The sequence below is a fragment of the Danio rerio genome, chromosome 21 (genome assembly GCF_052040795.2).
Source record: "Danio rerio strain M-AB ecotype USA chromosome 21, GRCz13ab, whole genome shotgun sequence".
Taxonomy (NCBI): Eukaryota; Metazoa; Chordata; class Actinopteri; order Cypriniformes; family Danionidae; genus Danio; species Danio rerio.
This window is the reverse complement of record NC_141041.1, coordinates 19,966,720-19,982,773: the sequence shown is the minus strand read 5'-3', so window position 1 is coordinate 19,982,773 and position 16,054 is coordinate 19,966,720. Positions and strand designations below refer to the sequence as shown.

Below are 16,054 nucleotides of genomic sequence, written 5' to 3'. Positions count from 1 at the left end.
AACACTTGGCTTTATGTACCATTAGGTAGTTTATTCTTGATATAAATGCTATGGGGGGTAAAACAGAAGAACAAAAAGATATGGACAGAGAAAAAAGCAATCGTCAGGACTGTTTCTAATTGCATTTGGTGTGGGTCTTAGCGATAACATCAGTTCCATTATTTTCTGCATTTGAATTGCACTGCAGCCCGTCTTCAGCATCCTGTCGTTGATTGGCTGACTGCAGGTACTGGGTGTTCAGAGCAATGTGGGACACAGGCAAGAATACATTGTGCTGTTTTATGAGTGTAAACACTACATAGTTCATCTACAGAGTTTTTCAAAATTCATCTTGTCTCTATGACAATTTTCTTTTTGTAACCATATTTAATTCAATTTAATAAATCTACACACATATAAAAAGCATATGAAAATATTGAAGGTGCACGCACATATCTACATATATATGGATATACTGTATATTGGAATGATGACTGCAGTTGCTAAGGAAAAAGAAACAACTCACTATTGGTTAGATAAAAGTGATTCATATACACATTTTATGGTATTTAGTTTTCTGAAGTTTTATTTCTGAGTTTTATTCTTAAAACGACTTTTAAAAAAAATAAAAACTGCTTTTATTTTAGCCAAAAAAGCAAATAAGACTTTCCACAGAAGAAAAAATATTATCAGACATACTGTGGAAATTTCCTTGCTCTGTCATTTGGGAAATATTTAAAAGAGAAAAAACATTTCAAAGGGGGCTAATATATAATAATTCTGACTTCAACTGTATGTTACCATGCCGAATATCTGATGGCCAGAAAGTGGTTTAATTTTTAATTTTTTTTTTTTTAAATATTGGTCTCTATGATGCACACATTCACTGTAATGTGTGATATCACTAAAAAGTGGTCATAAACAAATATTTTCTTTGTTCAAATGAGTAGCGGCTTGGACATGGAAACAGTATTCCGTACATCATGAGTCATGACCTCACAAGCGGATAGCTATCAAATGAAGATTTCTGAATAGTGCTTACAATTCATGCAGACTTCTATTGTGATACTTATATAATGCTTTTGTGTCCTTTTTAACTTGAAATACACAGTCCCCATTTATTGTAATTGCATGGAAAAGAGTGTACATTATTAAAATTTCACCCTTTGTGTTCAGTAAGAAAGAGTAAATAATAACATCTTTTTTCCCTTTCATGTAGTTCTGCATGTCAGTATCAGCCTGTTTAATGGCCTTAAAATATTGCTAACCATCATCTTTTGCAACACACATAATTATGATTATACATGAAGAAAGCAAAACTGAAGGGCCTTAAATGATTTTGAGGTTATACAATGCAGTGTATTACATGAGCCGTTGGTTAGTCTCTCTCTGGCTGTATAATGCATGAGGCAAACAACTGCAATCTGTTCAAGAACAGAAAACACTTTTTGTTAGTCATCCAGTATACAAATGGAGTGGTTTGGAAAATGCAGATGCACTTTTTTCATGTAAATGTATTAAAAGATTAGTTAACCCCAAAATTATAAATGTCAACATTTACTCATTTCATTCCAAACTTGTAATGATTTTTCTTCATCTTCAGAACACTAATTCAGTCTCTCAGGATATAAAAGGATATAAATGTCCTCAAAGTGATAAAATAAATCAAATTAAATTAAATAACGAGTTAATAAATGTTAACTAAATAAATGAAATAAAATAAATAACATACAATTAAATAAAATGAATAGAAAAGAAAAGAAGAGAAAAGAAAAGAAAAAAAATAAATGAAAAGAAATAAAATGTAAAATAAAATATAAATAAAATAAAATAATATAAAGTAAAATAAAAAAATAAAATGATATAATATAGAAAATAAAATAAAAAATAAATACAATACAAAAATAAAATAAAATAAAATAGAAAATAAAAATAATAATAACAAAATAAAATAGAAAAATTAAATAAAATAAAATAGAAAATTCATTAATAAAAGAAAATAAATAAAAGAAAAAAGAAAAGAAAAGATAAAAAAGTAAAGGAAAATAAAAGAAAATAGAAAGTAAAAAGAAAAAGTAAAATATTAAATTAAATTAATAAAATAAGATAAAATAAAAACTGTCAAAAGAGAATAATTTAATCCAAGTCCTTTAAAGTGACATGGACACTTTTAATAAGCAAATTTAATTTAGGCTATTATTTACATAAAAAGTTTAATTAGTGAACATCAACAGAAGTAAAACCGTTTAACCTGCCATGCCCAAGAATAAGAAATGGTTTTTGTAAAAGCTCAAAAGTGCAGTGTATCACGTAAAAATGAAATTCATTTGTTCTTGTGCATCAAATAAACATGCTTGAGCCTCTGTGTCCAAAGCAAAATGCTGTAAACATTTACTAATGAGTGGATATGTCTGGGGGAAAATGTCTAAATCAGATCTGTTCATCTTTAAAGCAATTGTGTCTCTTTAGAAAGTCTTGAATAAAATCACCCAATTTACTGGATATATTGATCTCTTAATGGACATTTAGAAGTGTTAGAGATTTGAGTAAATAGACTTTAATGGAGGGACTGAAATAGTTTTGATCAAAATATCTTCGTTCATGTTTTAAAAATAAATAAAAGTCTTAAAGTCTGCATGAACCAGAATTTGAGACAGTTTTTTTTTTAAATTTGTAATGTGATGCAGTTTCTAGTGAAATGGAAATTTCAAATATCAATAAAAGATTACGAAAGCAAAATATATTTTTTTTTCATAATGACATGTACAGGGGAATTGTTCACCACAAAACTAGCAATGTTCACTAACAAAATCATATGATTAGTTCTGATTTCATGTGTACATTAAGAGTTTTGGAACAACATGAGATTAAGATGACAGAATTTGCATTATGAAATAATCTTAAACTTCAAGTATTTCACATATAAAAATGTAAATATAATACAGTGGGGGAATAAGTATTGAATGCGTCATGTTTTTTCCTAGGAAAAATATTTCTTAATGAGCTGTTGACATGGAATGTAATCACAGAATGTTGGTAGTTGGGGCGAATGCCTTTGACAAAAATTGTCATTGAGAATATTTAATTTAACGTAATGTTTTTTTTATTTTTTGTTTTATTACTTAGCTACAAAAAAGGCAACTAAAATTAAATGATTCAATTAAATGTTGTAAATGAATCAGACTTTAAAAATGTAAATACTGTCACTTGACATACAACACAGTACATCTGACATCTATGAGCAGGCAGGTGCAGCTCGAGTAGTGTATGCAGCACTGAACTCCATTGTGTTATAAATTCAATTGTTCATGTTTTTACTGTAAAAGTTCATTATAAAATATTAAAAATGATACTGCATTAAATATTATATATGATTTAAAGCAACGTTTTTTTTTTTATATTGCAGAATAAATGAGGAAATTCCTCTTGGCAAATTGAATGTAGTACGGTTTGTTATATATTCGGCCCACAGCCCTCAATCAAGTTTACTTTTTGGCCCTTTATAGGAAAAAGTGTGGCCACCCCTGCTTTATTCTATTTTTTGTATTGGTGATGGCAGCTTAAAGATGCCTCTCATGTGGAGAATGAATTGTTCAGGTGTGAAGTTTTTCCAAAGACTTTAACAGAGTGTAAAAATCATGATGATTGTGAGTGTCTCGTCAATCAAATTTGATTTTTGTTTTGTATTTTCTATTGGATTTAGGTCAGGTGGTTAACTGGGCCATTCTACAGCTTGATTTTCTTTCACTGAAAGCTTTGAGAGTTTCCTTGGCTGTGTTTTAGATCATTGTCTCACTGAGATGTCCACCCTGATTTCATCTTCTACAGCAGCTAACATTAATTTACACTGAAAAAGGGCAGAGGGTTGCTGAATAACTACTGAGAGATTTCATCTGCTGTCTGGGCTCTTACTGCCTTTCAACACCTCCCTTTCTTCATTTGTTCAAGACTTTTTCCCTGTGTCTTTTCATTTTATTACACATAAATTGATTTTTTTTTTTTTTAATAATTAGTTATTTTATTTGCATATATGGATTTCTATGGTTGTTACCAACATCCTTATGAAGTTTCAAGTGAACAGCACCTTTAGAAATATGTTTTCTGGGGAAAAAACAATGACATGTTCAATACTTATTTCTCTTACTGAACAAAGCACATCCAATCACTTACTGAATGGTTCTTTTGGTGTTTCCGACAGAGTGAAGTTGAAGGATGGTGTGGCGTTTCTGGGGGCGAGAGCCAGCAACCCTGTGCAGTGGACAGTTAGTCAAGACGTCAGGAGCGAGGGACACCGAGTGGTCACTCTGCACTGCCGAAGGAAGGAAGCCAGCTTTGGAAAACGGTCAGTAGCTGTCTGTTCTATTAACGCATTTATTAACAGGGTAGAATTCTGGATGCAGAGATGGCTGCTTTCAAAGACAATATCTTCAAAAGCCTGCCAGTTACTTCAGTGACCCACAAGTTCAAAGTTTAAAATTGAAGCTTCAGGCTAAGAACACTGCAAATGAAAAAGTTTTTTTTCTCTCACTTGCTCACAATTTAGCTCTCTTTGTAAAGTTTCAGCCAATAAACAGTCAAACGCATGCACATATACCGTGACCTGCATCGTACAGCCCTTTGGCCTTTAGCCCTCAAATATAAGCATCTCTGTCTAATGACTGCTCTTCTAAACCTTTCTGCTGCTTTCATGTACAGGCCCTCTGGTACTGGAAGCGTGTTTTATTTCTCAGATTATTGCATCATATTTTGAAGTGCTGAGAAGTTACATGACTAGTTTTCTTAGAAGTATTTAAGATTATTTCATATGCGAAACTTTTTCTGTAATAAGCTACTGTAGCTTTATAGCTACTTTAAAGGGATTGTTAGCAAGACTAATGCATTTTTTCACCCTTTACTTGTTTCTTTGTGCTGTCGATCACAAATGAAGATATTTTAAAGAATGTGGAAAATCTGTAGCCATTAACTTCTATAACATTTTTTCCCACCCTACTAAGGATGTCATTGGCTACAAATTTTCAACATTCTTCAAAATATCTTCATTTGTGATCTACAGAAAATGCAAACTCAATAAGCTTTACAACTAATTTAGGGTGAATAAATGATGAGTAATTATTTTTTATTTTTGGGTTATATAATTTTTTAAGGTATTATTAGGTCTGTCAAAATATCTATTTTGTGTTGTATAAAAATTGCACCAAAATATTTTGTGATAAACAATATTATTGGCATTTAAGACAATTTTTTATTATATAATGCCAGAATAACAATATAATATCATCACAATGCAGGTACGGTCTTTCAGAGAACACATAATATTTCATTCTTAAGATTATTTAATTTAACTACAGTCATTTTAACAATTTAATAATTATATATTGGAATCAGAATGTGAAAACTTGTATATCCCAAACAAGTAGATAATCAATGTTAACAAAAAATGGCAAGGTAAATAGTAACAGAGGCTGCGATATCTGCTTTCAGATCTAATTTCAGTTGTCAGACATCTACATGAAAATATCCGATCGTGATTTATAGTAAATTCTGCAAAGTAGTTTTTATTTATTTATTTTTTTTAACTGTACTGATACTGACATCTCTAGAAGAGATAGTGAGGTGCAATAAGCTGAAATGTTGCAATAATTAGGTTTTTGCATGGGCGATATATATTACATCACTAAAAATGAATAAGGCCATGTCCCTGTGTTGTGGGATAAATCCATATATTGATTATTGTGACAGGCCTAGGTACTAATTGCCTTATAGTTACTTTTTGTTGCATTTCTGAATTACGTTAGGTGAAATGCTGCTTAAAGTAAGGTGTGTAAATAATAAGTATTTTTTTATGGGGATCTTTTTATTTTTAATGTGCATTTGCTTTGTATTTACTTTTTGTTTTATTTCTGAATTGTGTAGCATGAAATTCTCCTGTTATACATGTTACAGTAGCTGCTTTATTATTGATTTTTTAATTACTTGTAAATTTGGGCATGTTCAGACTTATAGATTGTTAGCTTTGTTACAAAACAGAACTTAACTGGTTAAAATGTTGCGTTTTTCTTTAGTTTTCTAAGTGAATAATTATATGTAATTAATTATATTTAAAATTAATATTTAATCTATAATGCGGTCGAAGCATGAATCTACACTTTTTGTCTGGAGGGTGTTTTTGCTATAATAAAAGCAATTACACAACTTTTTAAGATGAAGAGGCTCTCTTTGGTTTTCAGAAGCAATAACTAACATACTCACATAATCCTAAATTACTGCTTTTTATGTGGATATTTCTTGTTACAAATTATGATACCACTTGGTTTGCTGGTCTGTTGGGTTGTATTGCTTTCTCACCTCAACTGAACCATTCCAGAGTTCATTTTAAATCAGGCTGAGGCCTTCTCATTCTTGCCAATCAAACTCAGATTGTTTTTGTGTGAATCTGAGAGTGATTGCCTAAAAAAGCCAAACTAAGAGGGAAAATGTGAGTTCTGAAATGCACCAAATGAGCCAGCACTCATCTTAAACAAGCATTAGTTCACCCAAAAATCTAAATCCTCTGATCAGTTAATCACCCTCTTTTCGCTCCAAACCCATAAGGTTTTGAAACTACTCTTTTATGTGATGAAAACATTGCACTGACTTTTATTCATGACTTCATTCACACATAAACATTTTACACACTCACATCAAGCCCATCAGATACAGCAAATTGGAGCACAATCTTGTTAGATTGATGCTATTGAAGCTATGAGTTTATTTCTCACATCATGCCATGTCAAGCAAGCACATTTCAGCCATCAAGTTTTGTTCTTTAGTTTCAAGAAAAGATGGTTCAGTGTGTATATGTTAAAAACGGAATTAAATCTGTTCATCAAACAAAAGCCATCACAACTTTTTCATATGGGTTTCTTACCATGAATTTTATGGTGCTATGCTTCTTGGAAAAATTTTGAAATTCTAAATGTGTTTCACAACGGTGAGTGAGCATGACGAACCACCTGTAGGAAACACACTGGCTGTTCTATGCGTTCAGCGATCTTGCATCCTCCTGTTCTCGTGTAATGACATCATCAACTGCCAAAGTTCAGTTCCAAAACTCAAGACAGCAAGAACGTAGGATGCATAAAAGTTTCCACATGTGTTCTTGATATCGAGGATGCATCAATCCAGACTTGAGCGCAAAACTTTAACTTTACTGCTTGTTTATATATTTATTACCTGTTTATTGTTCTGTCTCTGTAATTCTGTTGCGCTGTAGAAGCTCTGTCACGACAACAAATTCCTCGTATGTTGACACAAAAGCTCTTTCTGATTCTAATTCTGAAAACTCACTCGAGAAGTTCTAGAAGTCCTTGCAGCTGAATTAAGGAGGTGGGAATAGCAGCATTTTATATAGATTTTTTATTAAAGTTCAGAGATAAAACTTATTTACCTCAGGAGATTCCCTAAATGATACGGTGAAAGTAAACATTACCATGAAAATCTTAATAAAGGCATAAACACATTAAGGGTGTTAATTTGCTAAAATTCACATTAAAGTTTGTTTTATTTGTATTGTGCAAAGTATATTGAAAAATTTGAATGCTGTAATGTTTAAATAGTTTTCCATTAAAGAAATGTGACTATCCAGAAGAGCGTAGCATCTCATTTCTCACAGGACACGTTCTCTTTTCTCGTAGTCTTCAGAGTTCGTCCTTCCGAGCTAACTTGGAATGCAAGACTGGTCACCACAAGAATGAAAGTCAGTTCTCTGCGTTCTTGAAATGGAGAAACAGCAACTCTCTCCTCTCCATATGAACCAGACACTTTTTTATGGGTATTTTTGGGAAAAAAACATCATACAGTTCTTAGTGTGCACGCTTCCCTCAGTTAGGTGGGATTGACAAACCACCTGTAGAAGACACACAATCTCCTATCTGTATGTTGCCCAAATTAAATAAATAATAAAATATTTAAATTGGAAAACCTAAAATACTGGTGATAGCATCAGGGATGGACTTAACCAATAAGCGAAGCACTGTAAGCAGCTGGTTAGGGCTCCAGAGAATTAGAGGGCTCTGACCAATTTATTAATCATACTGCTCTTTTATAAATTTTCTGTCATTTCAAAAGTTCACACTTAGATATGTCAGACGCTAATAGCAGGTTTGGCGTGCTGGCCTGGGAGAGAACCCTGAGCTCCCGCTTCCGCTCCCACTGGTCAATGAGCTTATAAGGGGGTCCGAGATCAGGTAGGCCTAGAGAGCTCCCCCTGGTAAAGGGAGGAAAAGGATGAGATGGGGTGGAAGAAGGGATTCTTTCAAAACAAAGATAAGGTAGTAGGACGAATTCTGTCTATTTGTTGTAAGCTTGAATCAATCTGATTGGATTATAGCTGAGATTAAGATTTAAGATTTTTTATTTTTTTTAAAGATTTATTTTTGGCCTTTTTGCCTTTATTAGATAGGACAGTATCAAGATAGGAAGAGAAGTGGCAGAGAGAGAGAGGGGGTAGGGAAATGTTTTTGAGCCGGGATTCGAACTCGCAACACCCTGACATGCTATTGCACCATATGTCGGCACGCTAACCACTAGACTATTACGCTGACAAGATTTAAGATTTTAATGTTGGTACTACTTCTCAAAACCAGGTGTCCCCCATATATACAGTAATGGGAAATTCCCTCTGTACCTCACATGCAAATATTAAAATTTAATTTACTTTGCAATGTTAGTTTGTAAACTTGTTTTTTTTTGTGTGTATTAATCTGTTGTATTTAGTTTTACATTAGGAAAATAAAGGTTCCACTTAAAATAGATTTTATATTTTTTATTTTGTTGCAGTTTATTTAGAAAAAAATAAAACCAAATCTACAAAGTGAAAAATATATATTGAGAAAGAGAGTGTTTTGAGTTTTAATGCTAGGGCCCATACCTGGAATTGCCTAGGGGTCCCCAAATAACTAAGCCCGCCCCTGGATAGCAATAATATACTGTTGTTATCTGATGATTCTTTTTTGATCTTCTTTCTTTCTCACTTGTATGATGCTTTGCATAAATGCATCTACTAAATGTTAATGCATGTTTATTTTCCTCCTGCACTGATTTCAAACAGATTGTTTTCGGTGCATTATTATTTCAGTTTCCATTCAAGTTCATATTCCTTGTTAAAATTTTTACCTGTTTTTCATTTCAAAAATTGTGTTAGATTGCATTTCCAGGCTGAAAATAACAGAATAATTCTCGCTCTGCATTTCTCCACTCAGAGAGATTAGAAAGTCTTAGACTGGCAGCTGTACTCTCTCAGCCCTTATAGGTTTCTCACCTGTTCCTGTACCTCTCTTTGGTGGCATTTGCATATGCAAATTAATCTTACAAACACACTCCATTCCAAGTACTGATTAAAAAAAAGAAAAACTGCCCGAATGAAAAAGGGATGTAAAGCATCTGTGTTATTTAAGACTGGTTTAAGTGTGAATCATCTCTGGCTGTGCATTTCGCCTATCTGCCTGCAAATACATTACTTTCAAGTGTGTCAGTTCATATAATGGCCACACAGTGTGGGGTGGTAAGCAGTATTGACAGAGCTTTGAGCTTTCATACACTCATTTTCAGACTAAAGAGAAAAATGATGAACATTAACAGAATTTTCTTTCCTCGCCTGTAGAGCTTTATATAAATCATATTTCAATAACGTACAGTTATTTGATTATGCTCCCTCATTGAAATTCCTATTCCACCTAATGTGTGGGAGTTTCCAGAAGATATTCTTGTTACTTTGACATGCTTTACCTAATTGTAATTTTTGTCCAGGGGAGCAGAAAAAAAATACATTTGGCTTTACAGGGGCTTTGAGAGTTTTATTTTTTGTGCACAAGGGAGATTCAGAGACACTTTCTGAAATCTTTTATACTGCCAAAATTAGGAAAAGAAAATACATACCAATATTGGTATGACAAAAAAGAATATCTCTAAAACAGATCCACCTTGTTTTAAGTTCTAATACTTTAGGCAAAGTTATGCTCCTTGGGTTTCAAAACCTAACTGTATAATTTTGTAAATGAGCTTTACAGAGAGTATGAGTGGTAAGAAAGTCTTCCCCATGGACTTTTCTAATCTGTTCTTTTACTTTAGAGGTCAAGAGATGATGGTGAGAGAGCTAGAGGACCATGTTCTAGCTCCAGTCCACAGGGGGCAGATTGGTAATGAGTTATTATACTTCCTCTTTGATTTCCCGAGGTCTCCAATATATCACTAATGAGTCTTTACACACTGTACCATTTCCACTCTGACAATAGCAGATTTGATCATTATATCAGCATAATAATGTCTGCCTGAACTAATATTCCACTACGAAATTTTAAAGACATGAACTCTTTTCTAAAACCAAGTGAGCTGCCTGCCTATGAACTACATAGGCAACTATATTTTAATACCTTAAATGTTTTCTATATTTATTTTAGTTATATTAGAATTACATTATGTGCACACATATTGATAGAACTTGTTTTCATTTATTTTCATTTAGAAATGGGTCATTATTGCAAATCTTTTAGATCTGCAAAATATCTGCAAATGCTGCTGTATTGATAAATAAACAAATTTAGGCACCTTTCTGTTCGAGAGCAAAAGCATGACAGTCGTTTTTGTGTGACTTGCATATTAACCAGTTGACCTTATTCTTCAATGCGGACATGTGCCCGTTTTATTGATTGGCATTGGTTTAGAACTGTAGAACAGTTACCTAAGGGAAAAATGACTAGAAATAATACATGGCAGAAAACATTTAAACCGCTTACCCTACAAACAAGTGTGTTCATAACTCAGTGCTTCATACACATAGACTTTACTTATATAAAGTATTATAAAGCCCAATATTAATTATATAAAGCCCAATATAACCAAACATCTGTGATTAATAAAGTAGTGAAACATTTCCTGTTTACCCTTTTCGTTCTGTGTTTGCGAGAACTGTCAACACTCCCAAAGATAGCTTTATGTGCTCAGCTGATCCACGGAGATGTCCCTTGGGACTTGGTTTGGGGTTTCTAAATCTACAATGTCCGGGATTCAGCTTTTGCTTTCACTTTCGCTTTCTAAAGCTGTCGTTAATCGTATGTGTTTTTGCATTACCTTTTTTTATTTAAGTCTACTTCCACTTGGCTTTGCAGCCAAGATGTAGATGCAGACAGAATGTACATGCACGCAGTTGCGAAGATAAGAGAAACATTAAATAATTCACGACTCAGAGAAAGGCCCAATACCAATTCTATTTTTGCATGTCTACCCCTTTCCCTTGGCCCTTAAAACCAAGTGTGAAGGGGAAGGGCTTCAAAATTTATCCATAAGAATTGGGACACCACTGGGACATTGGGACATCCACACGTCATCATGTCATTCCGTTCTCTTGCTTCATATAAGATCAGACGATCACGACTGCTGTAGTGATTCCAGCTGCTTTATTTTTTAGTACTTATCTTCAGGAAATCACTGAAGACATATGTTATCATAACGATCTAATGTGACTATAAGATTATAACACTGTGCATTTAACACAGTGGCCATATTCATCTATGTAATCACACCAAAAACAACATTAACATTATAGCAGACACCATACAAAGGTAATTTCCAGCCACTAGACTTTTCTGACAGGGTATGTAATTGTCACCAAGTGTCAGAATCTTGTGGCACTGCTGTACAGGATTTATGATTATGCATAATAGATTGCGAAATTTAGTTTTTATTTTAGTGGTTGACTGTAAAACACGGATGCGGTTATGATTATTTTACAATGTGTTTGTTTGTTGTAAAAATTTACTTCCGGGTGTAACTATCTGCCGTTGTGGCTTGTGTATTCTGGGAAATTTTCTTACCCCTTGGTTCATGAAAAATCTTTGTTCAAAGGGGTATTCACCCCTTCCCCTTAGTCCTACGCCTTCAAAAGGGAATTGAGACACAGGAACACGCAAAACAAGGGGTAAGGGGAAAGGCTAAGGGGGAGAATTGGGATTGGGCCAAACTTTACTATATACACGGATGAAATGAATTGTCTAAACTGGCTGCAAAATATACCTACATCATTAGTAATGTCAAATCAAAGAATTTGCTTTATTTAAATAATCTACACCTTTTAATCTTGTAATTATAAATTTTTTTTAGAGATTTTGTCAGTTTTTTTTCTTTTTTTTCTGTCATTTATTTTTCATTTACTGTATATTTTATTAATCTGATAATGCCAATATATTATACAGGCTATTCCCCTTCTAGGGAACTTCAACACTGCGTCTAACCAGAACGCTAGGGGAACACCTCTTTTATACGCGTCTTGAAGCACATGTGAAATCAATCTAATGTAATTAAGCAGGTGTCGTCAGACCAGAGAGTATAAAAGCCTGTACTGAGCATTCAGTATCAACTTCTTTGCTTTCAAGAAGCACGCACGTGAAAATACACCCTCTTTCTGTGATCTTTCATTACTGATTTGCATACACAAAATACAAAAAAACTGACAACTTACTTTTTTATTTTGGTATGGCAGAGAAAAACTTTAAACGTTGTGTGCCTCCATGCCCTCGCTTTATTACGGCTGGTGACTCACATGATTTGTGTTTAGAGTGTTTGGGAGAAGAGCATGCCCTGGTAGCATTTGAGAATGCTGACTGTGGACACTGTGACGTTCTCTCCCGTAAAGAGCTGCGCAGTCGGAGAGAGTTCTTTAATAAAGCTCCCGTGGCGCACGCTCCTCGCGGTTCGGGTCCCGCTCGTGCTGAGGCTGAGCGTCGACTTCGGTCGTGGGGTTCGCAGCTAGATCTGGCGGATGAGATGGAGACGGACTCTGTCCTTTCTCTCTCTGGATCCGTGAGATCTAATCCTCCTTCGGGAGCGTCAGAAGCACGCTCTGCGGTTTCTTCTGCGCCTCGTGAGAGGGCGGCGTCCTCCGTTTCCGAGGAAACCGAGGCGCCGCAGCAACAAATAAAAAGAGGGTCGGGGAATCTGCCGCCCCAGTCAGCGGAATATGAGGAGTTAGTGGAGGTGATTTCACGTGCTGCTGACCGGTTCGATGTAATAGATTGGCAGCCAGCACGTGAGCAGCAGCAGCTGCGTCTGACAGGAATGCTGGATGAGAGAGAATTACCCAGCAGAGTAGATCCTCCACTAAGGGACCTCCCCTTTTGTCCCGAGCTACATGATGCGGTTTCTAAATCATGGAAAAATCCGTATTCAGCATGGTTAATGACACCAAAAACAGCTATTTATTCAGCAGTTCGTGGGCTAGGGGAAAAGGCATGTACAGTAATGCCAATGATAGAAGAGGACTTAGCGTGTCATCGTCGTTCAGATCTAAAATCTGCAAGGGTCCCTCCTTTGTTGTCGAGACCATTAAGATTAACATCGGGTCTAGTCAGTAAAGCATATATGACGGCTGGTCAGTCTGTTGGATGCCTGCACACCATGTCAGTGCTGCAGGCATATCAGGCTGACCTAATTAAAGAGTGCCTAGATGGTGGGGGAGCAACACCCGAACAGCTTCGAGAAGCTCTTCGGGCGTCAGATCTAGCTTTAAGAGCTACTAAAGAGGCAGCCTCTAGTTTGGGGCGATCTATGGCTACCCTGGTGGCTACTGAGCGGCACCTCTGGCTGACACAAGCAGAAGTGTCAGAAACCGATAGAGCTATTCTTATGGACGCTCCAATATCGAGCTCAGGGCTCTTCGGTGACGCCGTTGATCGCGTCGCCGAATCCCTCGACAGAGTTAAAAAACGCTCTAGCTCCCTCGGGGACTTTCTCCCCCCAAGATCAAAAAGTCTGGGCCAGCCGTCAACCAGCTCCTCATATCATGAAGTTCAAAGGATAAAACAAAGTCCTGACGTGTTGGGAGTCAGGCTTTCCAGGGCCCCCCCTGGACGCCGAGAGCACCATTCAGCGCTCTCACTGAACCAGGGTCCGCGGAGAAAGGGAGAGACCACCTCACCACGTATGCTGGTGGGGGGCTCTGTGTCTCCCGGGGTGGGCGTTCCTCAGTGTCTGAGGGCATTGGGGGCCCCACCCCCTCTGCAGGGGGGTCAAAGAACAACCAGAGGCCAGTCTCGAGAGGCTGGTACCCCTAGCACATTTTTTGGCAGCGTGGAAACACCTGCCGATGGTGTCCCAGTGGGTCCTGTTCACAGTAGAACACGGCTACAAAATACAGTTTTGTGCACGCCCACCTCGCTTCAACGGTATTGCACCCACCATAGTGAAGCCAGAACAGGCTCTGGTTATGGAACAGGAAGTACTGGCCTTATTAATAAAAGGCGCAATAGAGCGTGTTCTCCCACTCGACAAAGAGTCAGGGTTTTACAGCCGGTATTTTATAGTTCCCAAAAAGGATGGGGGATTGCGTCCCATATTAGATCTGAGAAATCTAAATCGGTCCGTCGAGGCCCTCAGGTTCAGGATGTTAACCATCAAAAACGTGGTGTCACAAATTCAGTCCGAGGACTGGTTTGTGACGATAGACCTGAAAGACGCATACTTCCATATTTCCATCCTTCCCCAACACAGGAAATACCTGAGGTTCGCTTGCGGGGGCGAAGCGTTCCAGTATCGGGTTCTTCCATTCGGCCTAGCTCTGTCACCTCGAACCTTTACCAAAATAGTCGAAGCGGCACTAGCTCCACTTCGTATGCAGGGGATACGTATCCTAAACTGCATAGACGATTGGCTAATTCTAGCTCAGACTCAAGATATGGCAGTTCGGCATCGAGATGTCGTTCTCACCCATATCAGAAGGTTGGGGTTTCGGTTAAACACCGCAAGAAGTGTGCTTGTTCCAGCCAGGACGACCATTTCTTTAGGTGTGCTATGGGACTCCATGACGATGCGAGCACGTCTGTCCCCGCCATGAATCGAATCGATTCAGTCAACCGTACACAGAGTCAAACTAGGCCAGTTCATCACTGTGAAACACTTTCAGAGGTTGTTGGGTCTCAGGGCAGCAGCAGCCAGCTTGATTCCGTTCGGTCTGCTGTACATGAGACCCCTGCAGTGGTGGCTCAAATCCAGGGGGTTTTCCCTCAAGGGGAATCCTTTCCGCATGATCAAGGTCTCGCGGCACTGCCTTCGAGCCTTAAGTATGTGGAAAATACCCTGGTTCCTGTCCCAGAGCCCAGTGTTGGGGGCTGTCTGTCATCGCGTCATGCCTATGACAAATGCTTCTCTGACGGGCTAGGGAGCAACGGGCTTGATCCGCATGATCAAGGTCTCGCGGCGCTGCCTTCGAGCCTTAAGTATGTGGAAAATGCCCTAGTATCTGTCCCAGGGCCTAGTGTTGGGGGCTGTCTGTCATCGCGTCATGCTTATGACAGATGCTTCTCTAACGGGCTGGGGAGCAACCCTGAGGGGGCTTCCCGAAGCGGGACGATGGGGAGAACATCATCGTTACTGGCACATAAACTGCCTGGAGATGATGGCCGTGTTTCTGGCCTTAAAACACTTTCTCCCAGATCTAAGGGGCCATCATGTTTTAGTCTGCACGAACAACACATTGGTGGTCGCTTACATCAACCAGCAGGGGGGTCTGAAGTCTCGAATGCTATGCAAACTAGCACATCGGATCCTCCTGTGGGCCCAGAACAAAATCCTGTCCATCAGGGCAATGTATGTCCCGGGCCATCTGAACATGGGAGCAGATCTCCTGTCGAGGCAGGGGGTGAGATCCAGGGAATGGAAACTTCTTCACCCCGAGGTGGTGGAGTCCATTTGGGAAAGATTAAGGGAAGCGCAGGTAGACCTGTTTGCTTCCCAAGAGACCACGCATTGCGTACTATGAGTTTCTCTCTCGCATCCAGCCCCTCCGTGACTGGTTGCCATGGTTCAGACATAGCCGAGGCTACGTCTGTATGCTTTTCCCCTGATCGCTCTGCTCCCAGGAGTCCTGGAGAGGGTCCGTCAAGACTGAGTACGGTCACTGCTGGTAGCCCCGGTTTGGCCTACCAGGATTTGGTTATCGGACCTCATAGCCCTGCTGGCGGGTCTCTCGTGGGAGATCCCCATCAGCAGGGACCTTCTGTCCCAGGGGGGAGGAATGATACTTCATCCCCTACCCGACCTGTGGAAA

General features: G+C 37.6%; 1 protein-coding gene across 1 annotated transcript in view; it reads left to right on the top strand.

Moving 5' to 3' along the window:
* si:dkey-112m2.1 overlaps positions 1-16,054 on the top strand; it is a 241,373-nt gene that overhangs the window by 136,493 nt on the left and 88,826 nt on the right. Inside the window, exon 3 of the mRNA XM_087301071.1 lies at positions 4,178-4,321. Within this exon, the coding sequence (XP_087157197.1) occupies positions 4,178-4,321 (144 nt within the window). The remainder of the gene's footprint in view (positions 1-4,177; positions 4,322-16,054) is intronic.